The 22751-nt window shown below is 38.9% G+C and overlaps 1 protein-coding gene across 2 annotated transcripts in view; it reads right to left on the reverse strand.

The window, feature by feature from the left end:
• Positions 1–22751, reverse strand: part of LOC134538455 (protein-L-histidine N-pros-methyltransferase) — a 731139-nt gene that overhangs the window by 147000 nt on the left and 561388 nt on the right. For both annotated transcript variants that reach the window (XM_063379780.1, XM_063379779.1), the window contains exon 3: positions 8861–9064. In XM_063379780.1, the coding sequence (XP_063235850.1) occupies positions 8861–9064 (204 nt within the window). The remainder of the gene's footprint in view (positions 1–8860; positions 9065–22751) is intronic.

Genomic DNA, 22751 nt, shown 5'->3' on the forward strand with positions numbered 1-22751 from the left:
GGTGAATTGATTTATTGTTAAATGGGCAGTTAATTTTCAGGTTTTCAATAGCATTTGTTATTTGACTGTTTTTTGTAGAGTTTAATGTAGAGTTTAATGAATCAGCAACATCAGTAAAGAACCTGTTGAATTCTAAAGCAATCTGGTCACTGTCATGATTTATTTTACCATTTATTTTCAGATTATTTACTTCTTTTTCGATTTTAGTGCCCCTGCTTGGTTCAGAATTAATTATTTTTCATGTTTTTTTTATTTTATTATCACTTTGAGTGATCCTGTTTTGTATATTCTTTCTCTTTGCCAGTCTTAAAACTTTTTTGTAAATTTGTTTATAGTTCTTATAATATTGTTGAAATTTGGTGTCGTGACAGTCTGTTTTACTAAGATAATATAAATTTTTTAGTCTTACACTTGATGTAATTATTCCCTTGGTTAACCATGGTTTAGGTTTTTGGTCAGTCCTAACTTGTCTTATTGGAAATGATGCATTAGTAACGTTTATCAATTTATCAATCAGTAATTTAAATTTTTGTTCAATGGTTGTCATTTCATCAATATTTAGCCAAGTTTCTTTACCTAAAATATCTAAGAATGTTTTTATACTATGTTTATTAATGCATCTGTATTTTAAATAGTTAAATTTTCTATCAGGTAAATGTGCTGATTGCACTCTAATTACCTGAGCCATATGATCTGAAAGTCCATAATCAATGACATTACTTGCATAGTCTTTATAGTCAAGGTTGGTAATAATATAGTCAATTGCAGAACTGGTTTGTTTAGTAATTCTAGTATGTTCATTGATTATGTTAAGTAGGTTATAAGAATTAAGTATATTCATTAATTTTCTTTTGGTATTAGTTTCTTTTAAAAAATCAATGTTTAGGTCACCACAAATAATTATATAGTTTTTTCCAGTGTTCCAAGCTTTTTTTATTATTTTATCAAATTGTTTAAGAAATATATCAATGTCTCCATCAGGTGGCCTGTATATACACAATATAATACATCTGGCATATGCCAGATTGGTTTCGACAGCAGAACATTCAATTAATTTTTCCTTACTTAACAAGACCAGATCCTGCCTACTCTCTGTGAATTCTAACAGATCTCTATGCATGTAGATACAACTACCTCCATGAGTTTGTTTAGATCTACTATAATTTGATAACAAAATATAATTTGATATAGGGTATAATCTAATTTCATCATTATGCAACCAATGTTCAGTAAGACATATAATATTTGGAATAGTGGTTTCAATTGTTGACAGAGTAGTGTTTACCAATACTTCGAGTTCAATGAGTTTGTTACGTAGTGACTGAATATTCTGATGCAATACAGTAAGTGTAGGCCTTTTTGATGCCTGGAATTTGTTTTGTTTATTATCTTTAGTTTGAGTTCTTAACTCACAAGGCTTTACATAAGTACTAATGTTATTTGGAAATACATAATTAGTTATATTTATATTAGCATTACAACTGATTGTGTTTAAGAACCGAACCTCATTGGAAGTATTATTGTTGTGTAATAAAGCCCAAAGGTATAGCCTTGGAGATTTTATCCCCATGTGACAATGTGTTAATTGCACTATAGATTAGACTAGTCAGCTTCTTTTTGCCTTCACGATTTAAGTGCATTCCATGTGTTGTAAACAATTTCCTGTCCAAATTATCAGTTTCTACAACTTTAACATTTCTAAACATACTACAAACTTTGTAAATCCTACGATTTGTTTCCTTGACAGCTACATTAACACAAGACCAAGATGGCAGGTCATGCCTAAGGGGTATTTCTGTAACAATAACATTTGTTTCCTTAAATGATTTTAGTTTTTGCTTAAGTACCTTTATCGCTACATCTCCTTCATTTTTTGAAACGTCATTGGACCCACCAATGATGACAACTGAGTCCTTAGGTCCTAGGTTTTTACTTACATTTTCACTATCACCCAAGATAGTTTGCAACCTTGCGCCTGGCTTCACCATCCCTAATACACACTTCTCTGGCATTGAAATACACAACTCTCCTGCAATCCCTCTTCCATGGCTGTCGGCAAGAATTACTGTGCTACCGGACTTTCTTTGCTTCTTTCTTGTGTTTACATGTTCAACAGCCTCACCTTTCCTTTCATTCAGAACATCAAACTTGTTATATACAGGAATGGAAAAGTCACAAGGTGAAGTTGATTTTCCTGACTTACGTTTTTGTACCACTTGCGTCCATGTGCTTCCAGCATTAAGACTCGTTGTTACAGTGTCTTTTTGTTTGAGTGACAAGGATTTCAGTTCTGATTGCAGCACATTAATGATTTCTCGGAGCGAACTAACTTCATCCAGTAGTTGGTTTATTAGAGCCTCCTGCTTATTCGTAGTATTATTTTCAGAGTCTGTAGTACACAAGTGTTGCGTGGTGTCATATTCCAGCGAAAGGGTTGCCATGTTGTTTTCGTCGTCTTCATGTATTACACACGTGGCACACTCCCACTCGTTTTCCGGGATGTTGTTTTCTTTTACATCACTACATTTATTAAAATGATACCACTTGTCACACTTTTCACATAGAATTCCATTCCTAACTACTTTTGTACATTTCCCACACCTAATATCTCTTAAAACACAGTTTTTTGGCGGTGCTAACGAACAACACTTTTGAGTCGGCGCCATCTTGATCTTGTACACTCCACGGAATAAGTACAATGACTTTGCTCGCAGGGTATTGTATAGAATACAGGACTAAGCTTAAAAATAACGTTGTAACATTCATATTTGAAAAGAGTTGGGGGAAAAAAGGGGGGGGGGGGAGGGTTGGCTAAAATATTTATCGAGGAATCTCAAAAAAAAAAAAAAAAAAATTTAAGATGTTTGTTAAAATTCTCAAACAAAGTAACACTGTATATTAATTTTTCTTTGGTATATACGTATTGATGTTTGAAAATCTGGCATGCTCTGATGCAATGATTGCATACTTTATGAATAAAACTGTATGATCTTTATTTTAATAATAAAAGAATAAATACTTGAAATTATACTAGTAATCAGATTTTTAAAATGCAAGAATAATTAACATTTATTGCCGAAATTGTTCTTGTAATAAGCAATGAAAACCACATTAACTTTTGACTTCACTTTATAAACAGTCGAGTGGAAGAGAGATAGATGCGGCGCAAGCGTACAATGAGCGTAACGGGACACAGCGTAACAGAACAATGTGCGTAACGGGACACAGCGTAACAGAACAATGTGCGTAACGGGACACCTTTTCGTGCGTGCAGCCGGCGTTTATCGATTTATTAGACGTTATCACGTTAAAAAAAAATGTTTCCAAAAATGTGTTATAGGGAGCAGCACCTGTATTCTTGTAACCACGATGTGTAAATCACGTGTGGTAGTTATGGTAGTTTTTCTCCCGTCCCGACTGCAGACCCGCCTAGTCAGGGGCGTATCTGTGTCGGTGAGGCAGGACTAGTATAGCCTGTGCTTCTAGCGCGGTGTCGCCTCTGAACTGGCGCGCAGTCTTCTCCCAGTGCATAACACAACTATGATATCCAAGCGGTGACCATAACAAGGTGTAATGCAAGTACCTTGAGTGCTTTTAATAACTCTGTATTCTTTATTATGAAAAAAACGTGTTTTTAACCAATTTCACGGTTCTAAAATTACAGTTAAAAACGAAATCCCGAAAGAATACCTCTCACCCCCTTTCAGCTTTTCGTAAACAGGCCTCACGCGGATATCTTAAGCAGATTTCAAATTGGGTGGTTTCTCCTGAAGCTCTGTCCACCACAGGCATCCACACCGAGTTGTTACTTAAATTTTCTTGTCATTACTACTAATAAAGAGATTTTTCTTTTGATTTATTGCGACAGGTCTTTTGAATTTGTTGTTCAGTCACAAATTTTCTTTCGAAATATTTGTTAAATATTATTTTCAGGCTGTAATAAAAAGGTCACGCAGGTGACAATAATGAACTGTTACGTGACTTTTTTACAGCTTTGGTTAATAGTTAATAAATATCTGCGGAGAAAATATGAGACCAAGCGTAATTTTTTTTTTTTTATCAAAAACGTTATCGGAGTGGAATTCAGTACAACACTAAAATAATCGTAATATGTAACAACAAAGAGAAATAAAGAACTTTGCGTGTGAGCCCGAGCCTTCAGAAAGCACTTAAGAATTATTGTAGGTGTCTGGCTGTGAGTAGTAGTTTCTCAGGAGCCTCTCTACTCAGTAGGCTACTCAGTGTTGTAAGTAGTATATGTTTAATATTCCACCTTAAATTGATACACTGCGTCACGGCTTCACGTCCCATAGAAGGGCGTTACCGACGCAGAGACCGCACGCCATTTCTGTGGCCGGGGCGTAGAGGCGAAGTGGCGTGCGATGCGCGAACCTTTATCGCCCTTAGCGACCCCGGCTCAAAGATCTAGCGTGCGACCGGCCGTAGTATTTGGAAAAAAAATAATAATTGGTTGTCTGTAAAGTCGGTTTACGGACGATAGTTTAACGTGACAACGTCATAACAAAACATTGATGAAATGATTGCATAGTTTTATGAATAAAATTGAATAATTTTTATTGAATTATCACTATTTTGTATGGATACAAAGAAGGAGTAAAATGAAATCTACAATTTAATTGATAAATTTACTTTTATTTGCACTCATTAATTCAAATATGTTTATTACTTTAACGAAGAGATTATTTTAACTATAACTTTTATACATGTTTGCTATTTAACATCTTCCAATCTGTGTTATTCTGTTAAGGATAGGACGATGATAGGAAAAGTAGGAAACGAATGGGAGTGTTTCAAGTTTAATGTGCCTCGAAAAAGTCAAATCGATGGTTGTTCCAATCGAGTGGAAGATATAGATGCGGCGCAAGCGTACAATGTGCGTAACGGGACAATGTGCGTAACAGGACAATGAGTCATCCTTTTTAGTGCGTGCAGCCGGCGTTCATAGATTTATTAGACGTTGTCACGTCAAAATTACTTTGTTTACGTTAAAGATTTCTGCGTTGAAGTTTTTTAACCGAAGGAGCGGCGTGATGCAGTGTTGAGACACCGGAGTCACATCCAAACGACCTGGGTTCAAATCTCGGACCAGTCATGGCCAATTCTTTCTCCACAATCCTTGGTTTGTATAGCTGCGAGTCGACCGTCTATGATGACCTCTCAGTCTACGGGTAATCAAGCTAAAGTAAAAAAAAAAAAATAAGTGCGTGGACTCCAGTTCAAACTTCAATAATCGGAAACTGTTCCATATCACGTGACCAAGTTTATACCTTGAACCTGTGGTACATGATGATTGCTGTTTTAATTTAGTGTACGAGGATCCTTCCCCACTGCCCACTAGACTGTGTGCAGTGTAAGCATGCATATATATATATATATATATATATATATATATATATATATATATAGGGTCCCACTTTGAGGCGACAACTTACTCTGTGCGAACACACTACTGCGTGTAAATGCAAATGGCCCTACTTTGTGGAGGTCAGATAAATTATGTAGAGCTACTTCCTCTGTGTAAAAATCCAATGCTTAGACAAAATTCAGTTGGCATGTGTTATTACTACTAGGCCACAGTTAGGTATCAAATGATTGGAGTGACGACGCGCACATTCTTTTACTAAGCAAATGTCTTTTAATTCGGGTTCGAAGATATTTTACACAGGTTCAGTTCATAAATTAGGGTTCTTAAAAGTTTTTACCTCGGCTAGATAAAATTGACTTAGGTCGGTATAGCTCTGAGGCTCTCGCTCATCAGACCACTGGGTGATGACAGTTGCGTGTAAAAATAAATATATAAAATTATATTCTCGTAGTTAACATTACTTGAGTCCAGTTTATCAATGTTTATTTTATATTTAGGCCGCGATGTGGCGATGTGTAGGTGAGAGACGTGATGATTGACATAGAAAGGAAGTAACTGACTCTTATATTTCTTACTCACGTATTATTTCACTCCTAATTACTTTATCTTTTTAGATAAAGCCCTATAAATGCTTGTTTACTTCCTAACAATGCAAATTTATCATCCTTTTTTGTGGATGCCTATCTTTTCCTAGATATTTTGCAGGATAATTTTTTATCGACGTCTTGTAGGAGTTCTCTCTTAAGCAGGCCATTACATTCTCCTGAAAACTTCTTAAATTAAGTCAGTTTGACAATGCCTGACGGATTTTAAATAACGGCTTGTGATTGGCCGAAAACCAAAAACAGTTACATTATTTAACGTCAAACTCATAAAATCCGCGCGCAACAATAGCGCGGAACACAAAATCTTTCATTAATTTTAAATAAATAATTACTGAAATAACATTTTTTATTAAGTAATAACGGCGTCAAATTAACCGTTTACCGTTAAAAGGTAATACCTCCTTAGAGGGGTCTTTGCAATTGTTCATTTCAAACGTTCATTTCAGTCCATAGAACATCAATTACATAGATATACACTCTAAAATAAATACAGTTTTCAAATAATAAAATTATTTACATATAGCAAATATATCAATTAACATAAATAATTACTTAATCTGGGCGAAAACATTAGATGTTACGGTACATTAGTATGAAAACATATCATGGCTAAACAAGGACCAAAGTATCAAGATACAAAGAAAAATTTTCAGGTTTTGTGGATTTTTTTTTAAATTCGTATTAAACTTAGATCATAAATCATTAGTATATGAAAAGTTATTGTTACGTCTAGGATCTTTTGACGTACTTAATTAAAACTGCAAGCATCATGTACCACAGAATGAATGTCAACAGGATCATGCAATCAGGATCAAGAGATAAACTTGGATACGTGATACGGAACGTTTACCCATTAATCCACTTGATTAATAAATTGTTAAAACTAAACAATGAAGTACAGAAGGTAGGTTCACAGTTGTAAGAGACATGGCGGGTTATATATTACTCAATAAACGCAAGTTCGATAACAACGTCTTCATAAGCCCGTTTATAAACTGAACAACACGCAAAAATCTTAACGTAAACACAGACCAACTTCCATTTTCTTGCTTTCAGCTTGCGTTTCCGACGGCCATATTTGAAGTGAAGTGTTACGAAAACTTTAAAAGAAGCAGAAATTATGTTTACAGAAGGCCACGATGTTCTTTTTATTACGTATATTCACTATGTTCACACTTGTTAAACTATCACACAGTGAAAGATTATAACACTTTTCAATCAAATTTCTAACAATTTATTTTGTTTTCATAATAAATGCAAGTTATCAAATAAATTAGTATTCTTCAGTTTTTTTCCCTTCAAATTTTAAGTTAAGTGTTTGGTGATTTCTTGTGATGGTTGTATCTTGCTTTGTTCCATAATTCATAAACTCGGCCTAAATCTCTACAATATTAGTTATTCCCCGTACCGAAACATCCCATCGAGTGCCCCGCTCTTGAACGTCACACTTAATAGTTACGCCTAAACCCACGCTACCGGGTTTAAATAAGTTTAACTTATAAAATAATTTTGAGCGAGTCTTTCAATACTCGTTATTTATGAGTAAACATCTAGCCTCGGTAACGAGCAAACTCGTATGTTCTCATGTTATTCGTTTTGAAATTAAACTTATAATACGGAATTCGGACACGAAATTTAAAGTAGAATTCTTTTAAATAATCCCGAGCCTGATAAATAAACTAATAAATAAAAAAGAACAATTTCTGGACGCAAATCTCAAACATACTTTCTTCGCCCGCCGCCAGAATTCGCTGAATGAATCATAAACGTTGCTTCCGACCATCAAATACAGATGCATTAGCAGTACAAAAAACCCGTAAATTTTAAATTATTATAAATGGCTCCTATAAAACCTCGGCTATGGACCTGATTTTAGACAAAGGAATCATATTAAAATACTGCCTATCTTAATAAATTCACAAAACAGTTAATACTATAAAGATTACGTTAGAAATTATGCTTCTAAAGAGTTACTAAAATAGTAACCTGAAACATTTTAGAACACATATTATAAAACTAAGTATATGTTTGCATATTTGTTTTTGCCTAAATATTGAAATCACTCTGTAAATACTTCCTACAAATAACCCTTAACATTAATGATATGCATCAACATTTTTACATTATAATGTTATTTAAAAATAAAATTAAAATTTCCAGTGAATAGATTTGAACCACGTCACTTGAGGTTAACAAGAGCGCGCTCTACATCTGTGCTAATCGAAGGAGAATATATATAATCAGCTTTCTTAGGCATTTAAAACATGGAGTGTACTTTTTACTATGACCATTTTAGTTTACCAAACATATTTCGGGGTAGTTTCACTATCACTAAGTTTCATTTGGCACACTAATACTTTGGTATGTACCCTAATGTTTACGAAAGTGACTATATACGAGTTTGTGTTGCTACACGTGGGTACGCCATCTTTGTGACACATTTCCGTTCATAGACTTCCGTTCCATTTTCACTAATTGCTCCTACCAAGTGCCGTGTATACGGAGAGATAATATGTCTACACCAGTGGTTTCCAAACCTTTTTCATCTGGCGACCCACCTTTCCTTATAGGAATACCTCCACGGTCTATCGGTCCATGGTGAAGTAAAAAAAAACCTATTTGTATCGTATATCTTCCTTATGTATATATAATTTACCATCAAATATTGCATGTACATGCTTTTTTTTAAGATACCGATTGATTATTGTTAAACAATTAGTGTTCTGATTTGAAAATGGTTGACAAAATATAATCACTTTGTAGCAAAACAGTTATTTATTTAACAATAGATATGTGTTTGCACACAATTCGAATTGTTTAGATTTTTCTTATCTTTTCTGGTGGTTTGTGTCGCGCCCCACAGACTCACCGGAAGCCCTTCTTGACGAGCGCGGAGCGCATGGGGCCGGACACCTCGGTGACGGACACCTGGGCGAAGAGCGGCGCCATGACCTGGGTGGTGCGGCCGTCGCCCGCCCCCAGGTCCAGCAGGTGGTCCCGCCCCCCGCCGCCCCCGAGCAGCAGGCGGAACTGCTCCAGCGAGAACACGAACATGGAGCCTCGCCCCAGCAGCCTGCAACCAGCCGCCATCACGCACTCGGACTCTTCAACCACTTGGATTCCGCCATTTACAATTATGGTATCACATCTGCCATCTTAGATTCTAGAACTTTCCCACATTTTTAATTAAGACGTCACTGTTGTACAATTCTTGTAAAATTGTAAAATTCAACCACGAATTCAACACAACATGCAAAAGATAAACCCCACGAGCAAATATTTTATTTATTGCCTTATTCTAAGTGGCGAAGTTAAAGCGTACCGCACAGAGAAAAAAGGGGGTTGTCTGTAAAGTCGGTTTACGGACGATAATTTGACGTGATAACGTCATAAGAAAACATTGATGAAAAATTGCATACTTTTTAATTTTCAAAATATTATTTACAGTTTTTTGCAAATTTAATTTAAATAATTTGTTTAAATATAATCACGAACAATTAGTTAAAAAGCCCGCCTTAACCTGTTTGATATTATAGAAGATTTTCTCGCACGGTGGTTGGCCGGTTCTTGCACGCTCGGTTCAGGTGGAACGTGACAATGAGTCATGCTTTTTCGTGCATGCAGCTGGTGTTCCTCGATTTATAAGACGTTATCACGTCAAAAAGGTTTGTTTTAATCAAACAAATATTGGTTTATACATGGCAAAACAAATATTTACTTGCTGTAACAAAATATTTTGTTAGCTTAACCTAACTTGGTAAGTAACAAAAATGATTTGTTACACCTAACCAAATATGCTGTTGAATTGAAAAAGAAAACCTTTTGTTGGGTGAACAGAATAATTCCTACTACAAAATATTTGTTTGTATTAACAAATTATATTTATTTCGCCAAATACGAACAAATATTTTCTTGAGGCAAACAATCCTTTCTCTCAGTGCGCCTTGTCTTACACTTATCCACATACATCTTTACTAACTAGGTACGTGCAAAGCAAGTCTGATAAATGTTATAGCCTAGACATACCAAAAATTTGCCACAAATACATTTAAATAAAAACTGAATTAACATATCAGTACAAATATGAAAATAAAAAAAATTAGCATACAGGATACACATGAGCTACCTGATGTATTATATATTTTAGGCATATTATAAATTGGCCTTTTTATAAAAAATCTAATGCAAAAATTATAAAGATTTAAAGATATTTAATAACCTAAATATTATTGTAAAAACTAACGAAGACACAAATAAATTAAATATATACCAATACATTTTATTACAATAAATCATACATATACACGTACATTCACACATATTCAATCAAACATATCTGATACCACAGCTAAACCTGGTTATTGGAGCTGGATAATGTTTTCTTAAAAAAAAAAAGGGAATTTTGAAGTCTGATTGACTCATATCCAAATCTAAATTAGCTATCGTATAGAGAAAGGAGGGGCAAAATGGGGAATGTAACTTTAACCCCTTACAAAATAGGTAAAAATAAACAAATCAAAAACTCTTTTGTTAGAATATGTTTTGTCAACAATTAAACTACAACAATACACAAAGAATCTTGAAAATTTGTTACATTTAATAATTTATATAACATATTGAAAATTAAGTACATTTTTCCCATCTTGCCCCAAATGCGGGGATAAGCCGGGGAACGAACATTAATACAACTTTAAAGCCACTTATCACTTTATCACTGTCTTATCGAATCTTATTTATGACTCTCGCATAGCACACACAAGTGAACTGCCTCGTCAACTTCACTTTCTGTCCCTGCACAGGAACTGTGGTCCCAACGCCCACATCCTATGCACCGTATACAACCTTCATAGGAGAAGTCGTAGCAGTATACACATTGTTCATCCATCATCTTCTTCTGTGTCACTGGACCTTATTTTATGGTCTTTTGAGCATGAGGGCTTGTTTAAGAAATCAGAACTCTTTGCACTTTTCTTGGCAATAAGTTCTTTTCTGTTTCTTTGTTTCATTATAAGTCTTTGAAAACATTTTTCGTTGCGATATAGAAGTTTTGGGCGATATTTTCTTTTAATTTCTCCGACCAATTCATTCTTCTAAGGTGATTCAGTTAAAACATCAGTTTTTTCACGTCTGTTGCATGATTTTCTTTTGCTTTGTTTATTCAATTTCGGAATAGCTAAAATGAATTCAGGACTGACATTTAGAAAGTTATAAGAAGCAGCCACTTTTCTTAATCTGATGATTTTTCTGGTGTTTTACACCTTGACACAATTGCTTGATTTCCATTGAATGATTGTAATGAAGAATTCGTTTTTGGATCTTCTGAAATTTGTTCTGCAGTTTCTATACATTCTACTGTGGGAGCTGGAGGAATGTCTGTAGTTGAAGATGGGAGAAAATCACTTTCTTGAAACAAATTTTTGACTACAGGCCAAATTCCTGTTATTCTAAAGCCATTCACTGCTGTGATCAATGTAGCTGAACGGATGAAAGCTTTACCCAATAAACTTGAGATCTGATGCAGAGTAACCACTTTGCCAGGATTGGTGCGAAGCCATGTTCTTACCCCATCTTCGTAAAACTTACTCAGATGTTTCATGAATGCCAAGTCCAAAGGTTGAAGACAGTGTAAGCAATGTGGTGGCACACAAAGTAAGACAACCTCTTTTTTACGTGTCAAATAAATCAACTCTCAGTTCTTGGTGCATGTTTTGTGGCCAGCGAATGCAAGAAGTATTGGTCTTTCCTTTGATGCTCCAATAAATTCAATAAACCTTTTGAACCAAGTAAAAAATAGTTATTTTGTCATCCACTAGGTTTCTTGGACTTGCGCCCAGGCACCAGGAGGAAGTCCAGTCTCAAACCCTAGTTGCATTCTTTTTCGGGGATAAAGATAAACATCGGTGGAACGTAGCACCTTGAAGCTGAAATACAGATCTCCTCCATCACAGCGTGTCCTCTTTCTGCTGAGGTAACTGTTCCTACTTCTCTACGCCATTTTAAAAGCAATAACTTTGTGTGACCTTTAGGATTGGCTGTTAAACCAGCCTCACCACAATTGAATATTCTCTCCCCATTTAAAAGATCTAAATACTTACCTATAAAAACTTGATTAAAACCCATCGCTCGTACGACTAATGTAGACTCTTGTTTTCTTATTGCTAAGGTGGTAGTACGACTAAGAAAAGCTTTTACCCAATCTCATCCAGAAGATTGGGATGCAGCATTAAACGGATGTTTAATGTTCTTTTCAGCAAGCCGAAAATAAGTTCGCAAAGTCCTTTAATTAAAAAAATCTGTCCTTCCACTTGCGTTAGATAGTCTTTAAGTTCTGCCCATGGACTCCAGTGATCAAACTTGCCTTGTGGTTTTCCGTTCATACTTGCGAACCATCTGAAACAAAACACATCGAACCTAGAATACATGAGGATTACACCTAATAATCTATATTATATCTTTAGTAGGGGCAGGAAGGAGGTTCTGGACCAATGTAAACATAGAAATGTAAACACAGCCCCAGAACCCCCCACCTGGGCGCCGCCATCTTGTTTCATGGGCGCCGCCATCTTGTCACGTGGGCGCCGCCATTGTTGTTGACATTGGCTACCAGGGCGCGCCACCGTCTGCTGGAGGCCGCCATCTTAGTTCAGCCTTTAGTTACCGGAGCGCGCCACCGTTGCTCCGAAGGCGGGAATTGTATACAAAAAATCCTGGGCACTGGGTGGATTCGATCCCGGGGACGCACCAACGTCGTGGTTACGACGCGGACGCCTTGACCACTAGACCACGGGACCAGATGAAGTATGGGGAATTAAATAACGAACATATGCTTTAAAGAAGCTATGCTTAAAAGAAGCTATGTCTTTAAAATTTCGAAAAATAAACCCCACACCCCAAGTATGCCTAAAAGAAACCCCCCGCCATACTAGCTATGCCTAAACCGCTATGCTTAAAATACCTGCCATATTGTATGCTTAAACCGCCATGTTTAAACATCGAAAAAATAAAATATGTCTATAAACCCCCACCACTCCACAACTGCCGCCATGTTGTATGCGTAAAACAATTGACGCCATGATGTATGCTTAAAGCAAACCCCCGCCATTATGCTTAACCACCATGTCTTAAAAAAAATATGCTTAAAGACCCCACCACTCCACAATCGCCGCCATGTTTAAATTTCGAAAAATAAAATATCGCTATGTCTATAAACCCCCACCACTCCACAACCGCCATGTCTTTAAAAAAAATATGCTTAAAAGAAGCAACCGCCATGTTGTTAAATTCCGAAAAGCAAACCACCATGTTTATTTAAATTACAAAAATTATGCTAAAATCATTTACCGCCATATTAGCTATGACTAAACCACTCCAACCCCCCCCCCCACTACGAGTATGCTTAATCGCCATATTTAAATTTCGAAAAGAAATAAAATACCGCTATATTTAAATTTAAAAAAAATACCGTCATGTTTATGAAATCTCGAAGAAAAAAACGCTATATTTAAATTTCCAACCGCCATGTTTCAGTTTGCTTAAAAGCCCCGCCATATTAGCTATGACTAAAGAAACATAACCTCAAAAATCCCGCGCAGAGAGAGCGAGATGTTGCCTGCTGGAGCGTCACTCGTAAACTGCGCAATAATAATCCCCACATCATATTATAAGCATAATAATGTCTTTAAAAAAATGCTTTAAGTAATAAGCATAGTTAAAAAAAATTGTGTTAAGCATTACTTTACGTCGAGTAAAATAAATATTATAAATAAAGAAAAGAAGCATAGTTTAATTTTTATAATAATAATACTAAGCATATTTAAATTTAATAATATTTTTACAGACCAATGTGTTAAGCAGTACAAACGCCGTGCTGAGAGCGTGCGCCGGCGACCAGGAATGTGTTTACCTGCTGGGTGACAGTGAAAGTGTTTTCCACAGAGGAGCAAGGTCAGGCCATCGCTGCGTACAGGAAAGGAGCAAGCACAAGGAATATACAGAGGTGGAAAAAAAGAAATAATGTAGACAACACACGGGTAAAAAAGAATGTTGGTTTTATTTTACTTTTGGTCTAAAACATGTGTGGCGGACGACCCCAGGGACACGTCCCCGAAGGCCCCGCCAACTCTTCAACGCCCTCGGCCGCAGCGAACGCGCGGTCGAGCCATCGTTGCGGCCAACTTCAGGCTCACGTTCCCGCGGTGGCTGTGGCTCACCCTCCACCACCTCCTCCGTAAAGAACAGCTCAGCTATCTCTCCCGGTATAAGGGCTGACATATCATCACATGATACAGCCATCTCGTGTTGGGGAGATCTGCAGAACAATACATACGCAGTAGCTACAGCATAACCCAAATGTGTAAAACAATTACGTTAAGATTTGGAAATAGAAAATACGTTAACGTTTGTATAAAATATCTGTGTAAAAGAAATTACGTTAAAGACATTCTACTTAAAAAATATCGTTAACATTTCGTTTTGTAAAATACATTACGTTAAGATATTTTAAAGAGAAACTAATTCCAAAGAAAGTACGTTAAGACTTGTAAAGAAAAAAACAAAGTACATCAGCCTTTGTAAAAGAGGAAAATTAAATTATATAAATTCCATGTTTAAAAGAGATTACGTTAAGACTTGTAAAGAAAAAATTACTTGTGTAAAAAGAGACAACTTGTTTTTAAAGAGGAAAATTAAATATATAAACATGTATAGAAAATAAATTACGTTAAAAAAATTCGTTAACATTTCTTTTTGTAAAATACATTACGTTAAGATATTTTAAAGAGAAACTAATTCCAAAGAAAGTACGTTAAGACTTGTAAAGAAAAAAACAAAGTACATCAGCCTTTGTAAAAGAGGAAAATAAATTATATAAACATGTTTAAATTACGTTAAAATCATTCTAGCATTAAAAAAACACGTAAACAATTATGTTAACGTTTCTTTTTTCGTATTAAGACATACCAATAGGTTATTCTCCACGTGCAATGGTGGGATGATCGGAGCGCTAGGCCACCCCATCACTCGGTACGACAGCATAGCTGAACGTAACAATAGGAAAGGGCTAATCATGGTCCGGGGAAAGGCGTAGGTCTTTATGTCCCCAAGGTAGAGTGCTGACACCGTCTTCAGAAAGCCAACGCTTATCATCTCCTGAAGACAATGCTACCTTGGTCACACGCTCCGTAAACACAGTGTGGCCTCGCGATCGGAAATGGTGTTGGGTCGCGAGAACCCGTGAATTTTGAAGCAAGCATTCCAGGTATTGAGGAAACAGGAGTGAACGCAGTGCGCTGGCCTTGATTCCCTTCGCCTTACGCGTAGAAGAACCGTCCTCCATCTTAAACGCGTAAAGCTTCGGGCGAAGACCAACAAACTCCGTGATGATATTGCCAGCGGCCTCATCCTTCATCACCCCCGTTACACCCTTATTAACCAAGGGGAAGCGTTGCTCATTACCTGGCGCATAATTGTAAGTGTCGAAATGGGAAGCTAAATCGGGGCGAATCGAATCGTAAATGTCGTCACACACAACGTGGTAAATTAACGAATCCGTATCCGTGTACAGGAGATGCAGAGACTGTGGAGGGAATTTCTTTTGCATGTAATTATAGTGAAAATCGTAGAGAAATAATTTTGATAAATCTAAAATGGCAACACCTGTGTACAACGGTCTATCAAAGGTAATCGTCCCTTTAAGCATCTCTATGAGGACTAAACTCTCATCGATGATTCGCCGAGCCTTGAATGTCGGACGACCAATCAGCTCAGCCGCCCCATAAATGGAATCGTATTGTGAAACAATGCGTATATCCTTATGCTTTCGCGTATTTTCCAAACTTTTTCCGTAAACCGAGTTCGACAGTAATTTAAAAAACGATTTCTCAAAGGGGTTCGCAGCCTGGGCACGACGCTCAGCATTAAAAGCTATATAGTCCCTCATCCAGGCCGCCTGCGCAAACCGCAGCACGCGGTGAACCTGGCCGATGACCGCCCCATACTGAACGTAGTGCCGCAGTGTTTTAGCATGGACAATATATTTAGTACGCGGCGCGAGAGTTAACAGTAATTTACTCATACGCCCGTTTGGCGGTACGCCATTCACAGGGGCCAGAGGCAGATCTGATAGGCGATCGTGACAATCATCGGGAAAGGTCAAATCTACTTCCGCGAAAAATGATGTATCACCATCGATGTCAATGGTGTTGAAATCCCAACTCATATACTCATCCCTGGGAACCCATTGGAAATTACCCACAGGAAGCTTATCTAACATTGTGTGAGCATACAGTGCGTTAACATCGAAATAACAAATGTACGAAGACGGAAGGCCCGGGTCGTGACTGGACATGTACACATTGTTAGCTTTCGCGTGACGTCGACTTACGTTTGTAATACCTCCACGAACGGCAGACTCTAGGAAGAGGTATATGTCCGGGTCGGTCACAAGTTCAAGACGCACACCGGTTTTAATTAAAAGTGCATCCCATGCGAGCGAGGGAGCGGTAATGTAATGAGCGGGATCAAGCGAATAATGCTGTAGGCAAACGAAACGGAAAGATTCGAATATGTCGGCCAGCAAACAAGTATCCACCTTAAGGTAGCTAAGTGCGTACTCTTTCAATGTGGCACAATGGAATACATCCCAAGCCCTTTGAGCGTGAGTATAGTCCAGATCACTCACGTCCGTGCCACTCATTACGTTATGGAACGCATCCTTTGGTGGTAGCGAGGCAGTCTGCAAATGTTCACTTGACTTAACAAAGTCATAGGGAAACACACCTTTACGCGTAGCTAACTGAAACTGTGCGTCATCTGGAAACATTGAACGGGTGAGTTTCAACTGATCAGGCGTGAGATTGCCAGCGAGAGTTTCCAGAGATGAAGTTAAAAAGTTAAGTGAATCAATAAATCTAAGACGCACAGTGCGCATGCCTCCTTGCGCATTACCTGAGATAGGTATGTATTTAGTAATACATTTGTAACTCTCTAGAGTTACGCCTAATACTTTGACCTCGCCGGAATTCTCCACAACAAAGGAGCCGTCCGGCTGTGCAATCCGCCGCGAAACTAAATGCTTTATTAAAAAGTGGGCATCATAATTTTGCAAATTATGGAATACCGCGACAAGCTGTTTCTTTTGCATCCTGAAAGCCAGGTTGCATTTCGAATGGGCATAACCACGTATTTCACCAGTCAAATGGCAGTGATCGAGCACCTTCTGCCCAGCCAATACCTTCTTACAGATATGGCGATGTGTTTGACTCGCAAGCCTTGCAGAGACGGCTGGAGTCGGCGTCTTAATAGGAATGGTCTTTGAATAAATATCACATACCCACTTTGTCATTGAAACTAATTCTGCGACCATTTCAGCAATACAATTATCACCCTCGAATTGCACATACTTGGTCAAAGAGCTATCGTATCCACACACTAACAAAATGCTGCATGCGTATGGTACATGTTCGTTTACCCGTGTGGTATTAGATGTCTCATCACCGGGTAAACAGGTGGATATCGGCTTAAGGTATGACTCGGTGTCACAGTACGCAACAAAGCCGAGGCGATCCTGTTTTGCAATATTTGTAAACTGTAAATATTTGTTCTCCTCTGTAGGGAAACAGGAATGCACCGCTTGATGCTGGCTGCAGAGAATAGTGTGTGAAGTTAACCTGTCTTCACTTGAAAAGTATTGAAGACAGCGCTCGCAAATCCATTTCTTACGAGTAGACCTTGACAGTTGGGAATACAATAATCTGGACAGACTCTTAATTGTTACAAAGTGTAGGTGCTCTGCCTCGCCACTAGAACGAATCGCTAAAATATTTACATGTCTCGCTCTTCGCTCAGAGGACACGCGAAGAGGCTGGATAGAGGATTCAGACTTGCCACTAAAACATTCATCAACAATACTTCCCTTACTGTCTACGCAAGCATAAACGTTAATGGAAATATTATTGTTCCTCTCGAATGTCTTAATCTGATGGAGAGTGGACGGGAAACTCAAACCAGACGTATTAAAAGCCACAAGTGGATCCGGATACGAACTGGCTCGGTTAACATGGGCATCCGCCGGCATCACACCTGCCATAACGGCATACAGAAAGCAATGCTGCTCGGGACATTCAATATTGACACAAGCTTTCCTATTGGATAAAAACGTCGGTAATTTCGTGTGCGGCGCGCCAACGGTGAAAGCCCTATAGCTTGAAACATGTACATCCATGTAAATCAATCGCTGTAGAGCCCACCCACTGCCACGAGCAGCGAATTCGCTAACGTTCCTATTGACTTCCGGAATGAATACTGAATCATAGATTTCCCCTACCTCATCAGAGAGCATTACCGCGGCTGAGTGTGTTGTAAAATGAAATGTCTCACTCTCGCCTCCCTCCACAGATTCCTTAACAAATGAAGCCGAGAGTGAAATGTAGACTTTAAAAGGGCGTACCAAGACGGAAGTTAAGGCCAGAAAGGGAACCCTACATCTCTGTAGAAACCGGTCCAAATCGGGATCAATAGGCTCAACATCATTTCCAATCCGAAAGTCCACTATCCGGTTAGCAAAAGCAGAGTCCAAGATAACACTCTCTAGGGGAGGCAGGTCGCCAGCTTCACGCGGCTCCACCCCGGACGCCCGCGCGCTGTCGCGAGTGTCCGACGTGGAAGCCTCACTGGGACGGGGTCACTTCGCCTCGGGGGGAGTAGACATGGCGAGGAGGGGATAGACGGGAAGTTACGTTCAGCAGTACAAATAATGTTCTGGAAACATAAAATAAACATTTGTTAATATTAAAGGAAAGGGTCTTAAGTGAAGTCCAAGCTACGTGAGCGCAAATTATGTGCCGCTGTAAACATGACTGAGCGACTGTGAACATGTTACTCTGCGCGCACTGTAAACGCGACTGAGCACACTCCCCTCCGGTCCGTGTTGTCATGGCAACGAGCCTTTCCCCGCCCCGCAGTTGGGGAGGGGAGCCCGCCCAGCCAGCGGGAGGGGGTTACGCCCCGGGGAGGGACCGCGTAGAGACGTAGAGACGTGATTAATTGAAAATTTGTGTAATACAATTAACACTAGCGGATGAGACTTACCTCACGTAGCATGCGCCGACATAAAATGCAAGCAATCGCCTCCCGCCGGCGGTATTTATACATGCCCAGCTAGGTCAGTCCGGGTCGGACACACTTTCACCACACGTCCGTAAACATGTACGTCACACGGACGTTTTCCATCTTAAGACAAAATTTAGTGTGAACACATTTAAAAAATATATTTATGTGGTTTGCAAGGTCAAGAGTGAACACATTTTTAAAAAATATTTATGTGGTTTGCAAGGTCAAGTGTGAAGACATTTTCAAAAAATATTTATGTGGTTTGCAAGGTCAAGTGTGAAGACATTAGTTATTTATGTGGTTTGCAAGGTCAAGTGTGAACACATTAGTGTTGTTGTAAGGGTCAAGTAGACAGAATAATACATCGAGACATTTTTTTTTCTGTTTTTAATAGCCCACACCCGTTGGAATAGAGTTACAAACTTGTTACGTATAAAAGTTACATTGATATTAATAGTTACATTACGTATAAAATAATAGTTACATTACGTATAAAATAATAGTTACACTGAAAACAATTTACGTATAAACAATTTTTATGTATAAACAATTTTACGTATAAAATAAAAGTTACACTGAAAACAATTTTTATGTATAAAAGTTACAATTTTTTTACGTATAAAAAAATACAAAACGTAAAAACAATTTTACGTTTAAAAGTTACTTTGCAAACAATACTACGTATAAACAATTTTAAGTATAAAGATATTACATTGAAATTAATATTTACGTATAAACAATTTACGTATAAATGATATTACACTGAAAACAATTTAACGTATAGATGGTATTATGCATAAATTATATTACGTATAAAAAAAAGTTATGTATAAAATAAATTATATTTTCTTTAAAAGGTCTGTAAGTACTTTGCGCAGTGCGGTTCTGGCAATGTCTAACACTCTTTCGTCCAATGCTTGGTCACTGCTCACCGCTGGACCCAGGTCGCCCTCATCCAGGCCTCGCGCTCTGCGGGCGGAAGGGCGGCGTCGGCGTCTCGGCTCTACAGATGGCAGTGAAGTCTGGCTGCAGGCGGGCAATGGCGGCTGCATCTCGAAGGCGTGTGCGTAGACCTCTGCACTTGTTGCGGGTAGAGTTGTATCGGTGCGTAGCATACTAACGCAGCACTCGCCGAAGCCGGGGCAAAGAATCACTTCTAGAGGCAGGTCTTCCGGTCTTGGGTTGTGTATATGTTTCGAGTGCACGGTAGAGTCACATTCTTCCGTAACATGTCTCAACGCGCCCTGGCTCCACTCGCTATACTCTACACTGCCTACGCTTGGAGTTACATCTGGATACGTGTTCCGGGGCTTAAAGCTAGCCATCTTTACACCGTCACTGTTTCTGCACAACTGTTCACGCACGGACCTGCGGGTCTATTTAAAACAATATTTACCAGATGAATAATTAAATGTATTATGCAATCACGGCATTCTGAACAGTTCATTGCAGGAGGAGGAGTGGCATCAAACGGCAACGTTTCGGTGCACGACCTGTTACTTGGGTATTTAGATACGAAGGCACTGAGAAGTTGTTTAATTTTAATATGTAGGCTCGCCCCAATGGACACAAATGGTAACTACAAGGCGTGTCATGCGTTTGTATCCATCCTGTTGGTAATTGCATGTCATAGCGAGAATGTGATGATCCGGCACATGTCTCGGCGTAACCGGATTCTTCAGCAGGTATTCTGGATGTTTCGAGGTCGTGACGCGTGCATGGGAAGCGTGCATGCGGATGGCTCAAATGGACAATACAGTCTTTACCCTCACACTGAAACACGCTCACACGTTGCACAGTATTATATGGCCGTTTCGGTTCCCACCTCAATCGGAAATGCGTTTTGTCTCTGCAGTACTCGAGGTATGTGAAGGCTTTGATAATGTTTGGATTGTTTGTATCAAAGAAACGTATTCGGTATTCTATACTATGCAAACCCGCATGGGTAAGCATGTATCTTTTTTCAGTAGGGTCAAACATAGTGCATGCCTGACTTTCACACTGTGTTGGGTCCGGCGGTAGATGCCACAGCGGGTAGAATATAGGATCATCGTGTATGTCTATAGCGTCAGGTATATAGTCTTCATCCCAGCGCCCAACATTATGTCTTACTGTGATCGCTTCATTCAGAGTCCTTGGTTTGCGGTTACGTAACATTGTTACACGAGGGGTTTGAAGCGGAAGAGTCTACACTGTAGGAAGCTGCACGATGTGTACCATCTACGATTACCATATATGGTATAGTGAAGAAATCCACCGCACCTCTCTACCCAACGAACGATAGTCTCTGGCTTCGTTATGCGTGTGAGTTCACACGTTACGGAGGAATAATCGGGAACTGAACTTATAGTTTCAGTGTCGGCTGCTGCCTTAAGTTCTTCTAGCGTTGTGGGGAAAGTAGTATCTGGCCGTATATGGTGTACGACACAGTCTGACAGCTTGCAGGGCGTCTCGAGGATGTCTGGGTTCTCCTCGTCGCAGTCACTCACCCAATGATGATCAAAGTTGCATACGTGTAGCTGAAAATAACCGTCCGGGGTGATACACTGCATGCGGCGGAAGCCCGGCGTTACCTCCAGGTAGTGTGCTGTTGGGTCGAACGTCATTCCAACGGGTGTGGGCTACCGTTTACTGGTTAGCTCTGGACCACCGAGCTATATTTATACTGACATCTTGTTTTTGTTTTTTACGTTCTCGCCGCTTGCTGCGACCTTGCAGCCTACCCCTCCTCCTCTGACATTTCCGCCTTCTCATTGCTCTCGGCAATGTTTTCAACCATCCATGCTCTGAGTAGCGCTGCGTTGTGGCGCGACGATACCGGTCTTGTGCCTCTGCGGTTGTTGCTGTACGTTTTATCTAATAACTTTAATGATGGGCAGCCATATTCACTTTGAACGTTCACTATGCGCACATGTTTGCGACAATGTTTAGCTAGCCAACGTTTCTGTTCGGCTCCAGCGACCATTATAGTTCCACTCAGGTGTGCCGTCAATATGTTTGGCAGGCTTGTGTAGGGAAATATTCCGTCTTCCCATTTCAGATTGTGGAAGGTGTTGGTGAGCCACGTGTTTGTTTGTTGATGTTTTCTAATTAAATGTTCCCACGCAAATGGTGGTTGAAACGAGCGCGTATTCACATTCCCTTCCGCGTCTGCGATGCTAACTTCCTTAACGATAAACCCGTGCTGTGAGAAGAAGCCTTGGAGGTTAACACACTTCGCCATGGCGGCTGAGATACGACTGAACATATATCGCATTTAGCTCATTATTTTAATACTTTGATCCCTCAGGTTGTACGATACTAATCTATCGTGTAGAATAATTGCGTATGCCTGTGTTAGCGGCGGTATATTGTTTGCTGCGGTAATGTCTATTTTACAATCTATGACGGTTGAGGTCAGTTTTTCGTTTTGACGTGACACGTCGAATACAAAGAGAGGGGCCTTATCTTTAAATCCCTCCGGGTCAAGTAGAGGCGTATTTAGTCTATTGTAGTAGCTCGCTTGAAAGTCCGAGTACATATTATATGCAAGTAGGTAGTATCCATTCGTAAAGTTTATTGCTAGGTCCGAATATGGATACGCCTCGGAATTAAGATAGACCTTGATATTTTGTAAATTACAATGGTCGAATTTAGATTTGTTTGCGGCTAGA

Source organism: Bacillus rossius, chromosome 13 (genome assembly GCF_032445375.1).
Source record: "Bacillus rossius redtenbacheri isolate Brsri chromosome 13, Brsri_v3, whole genome shotgun sequence".
NCBI lineage: Eukaryota > Metazoa > Arthropoda > Insecta > Phasmatodea > Bacillidae > Bacillus > Bacillus rossius.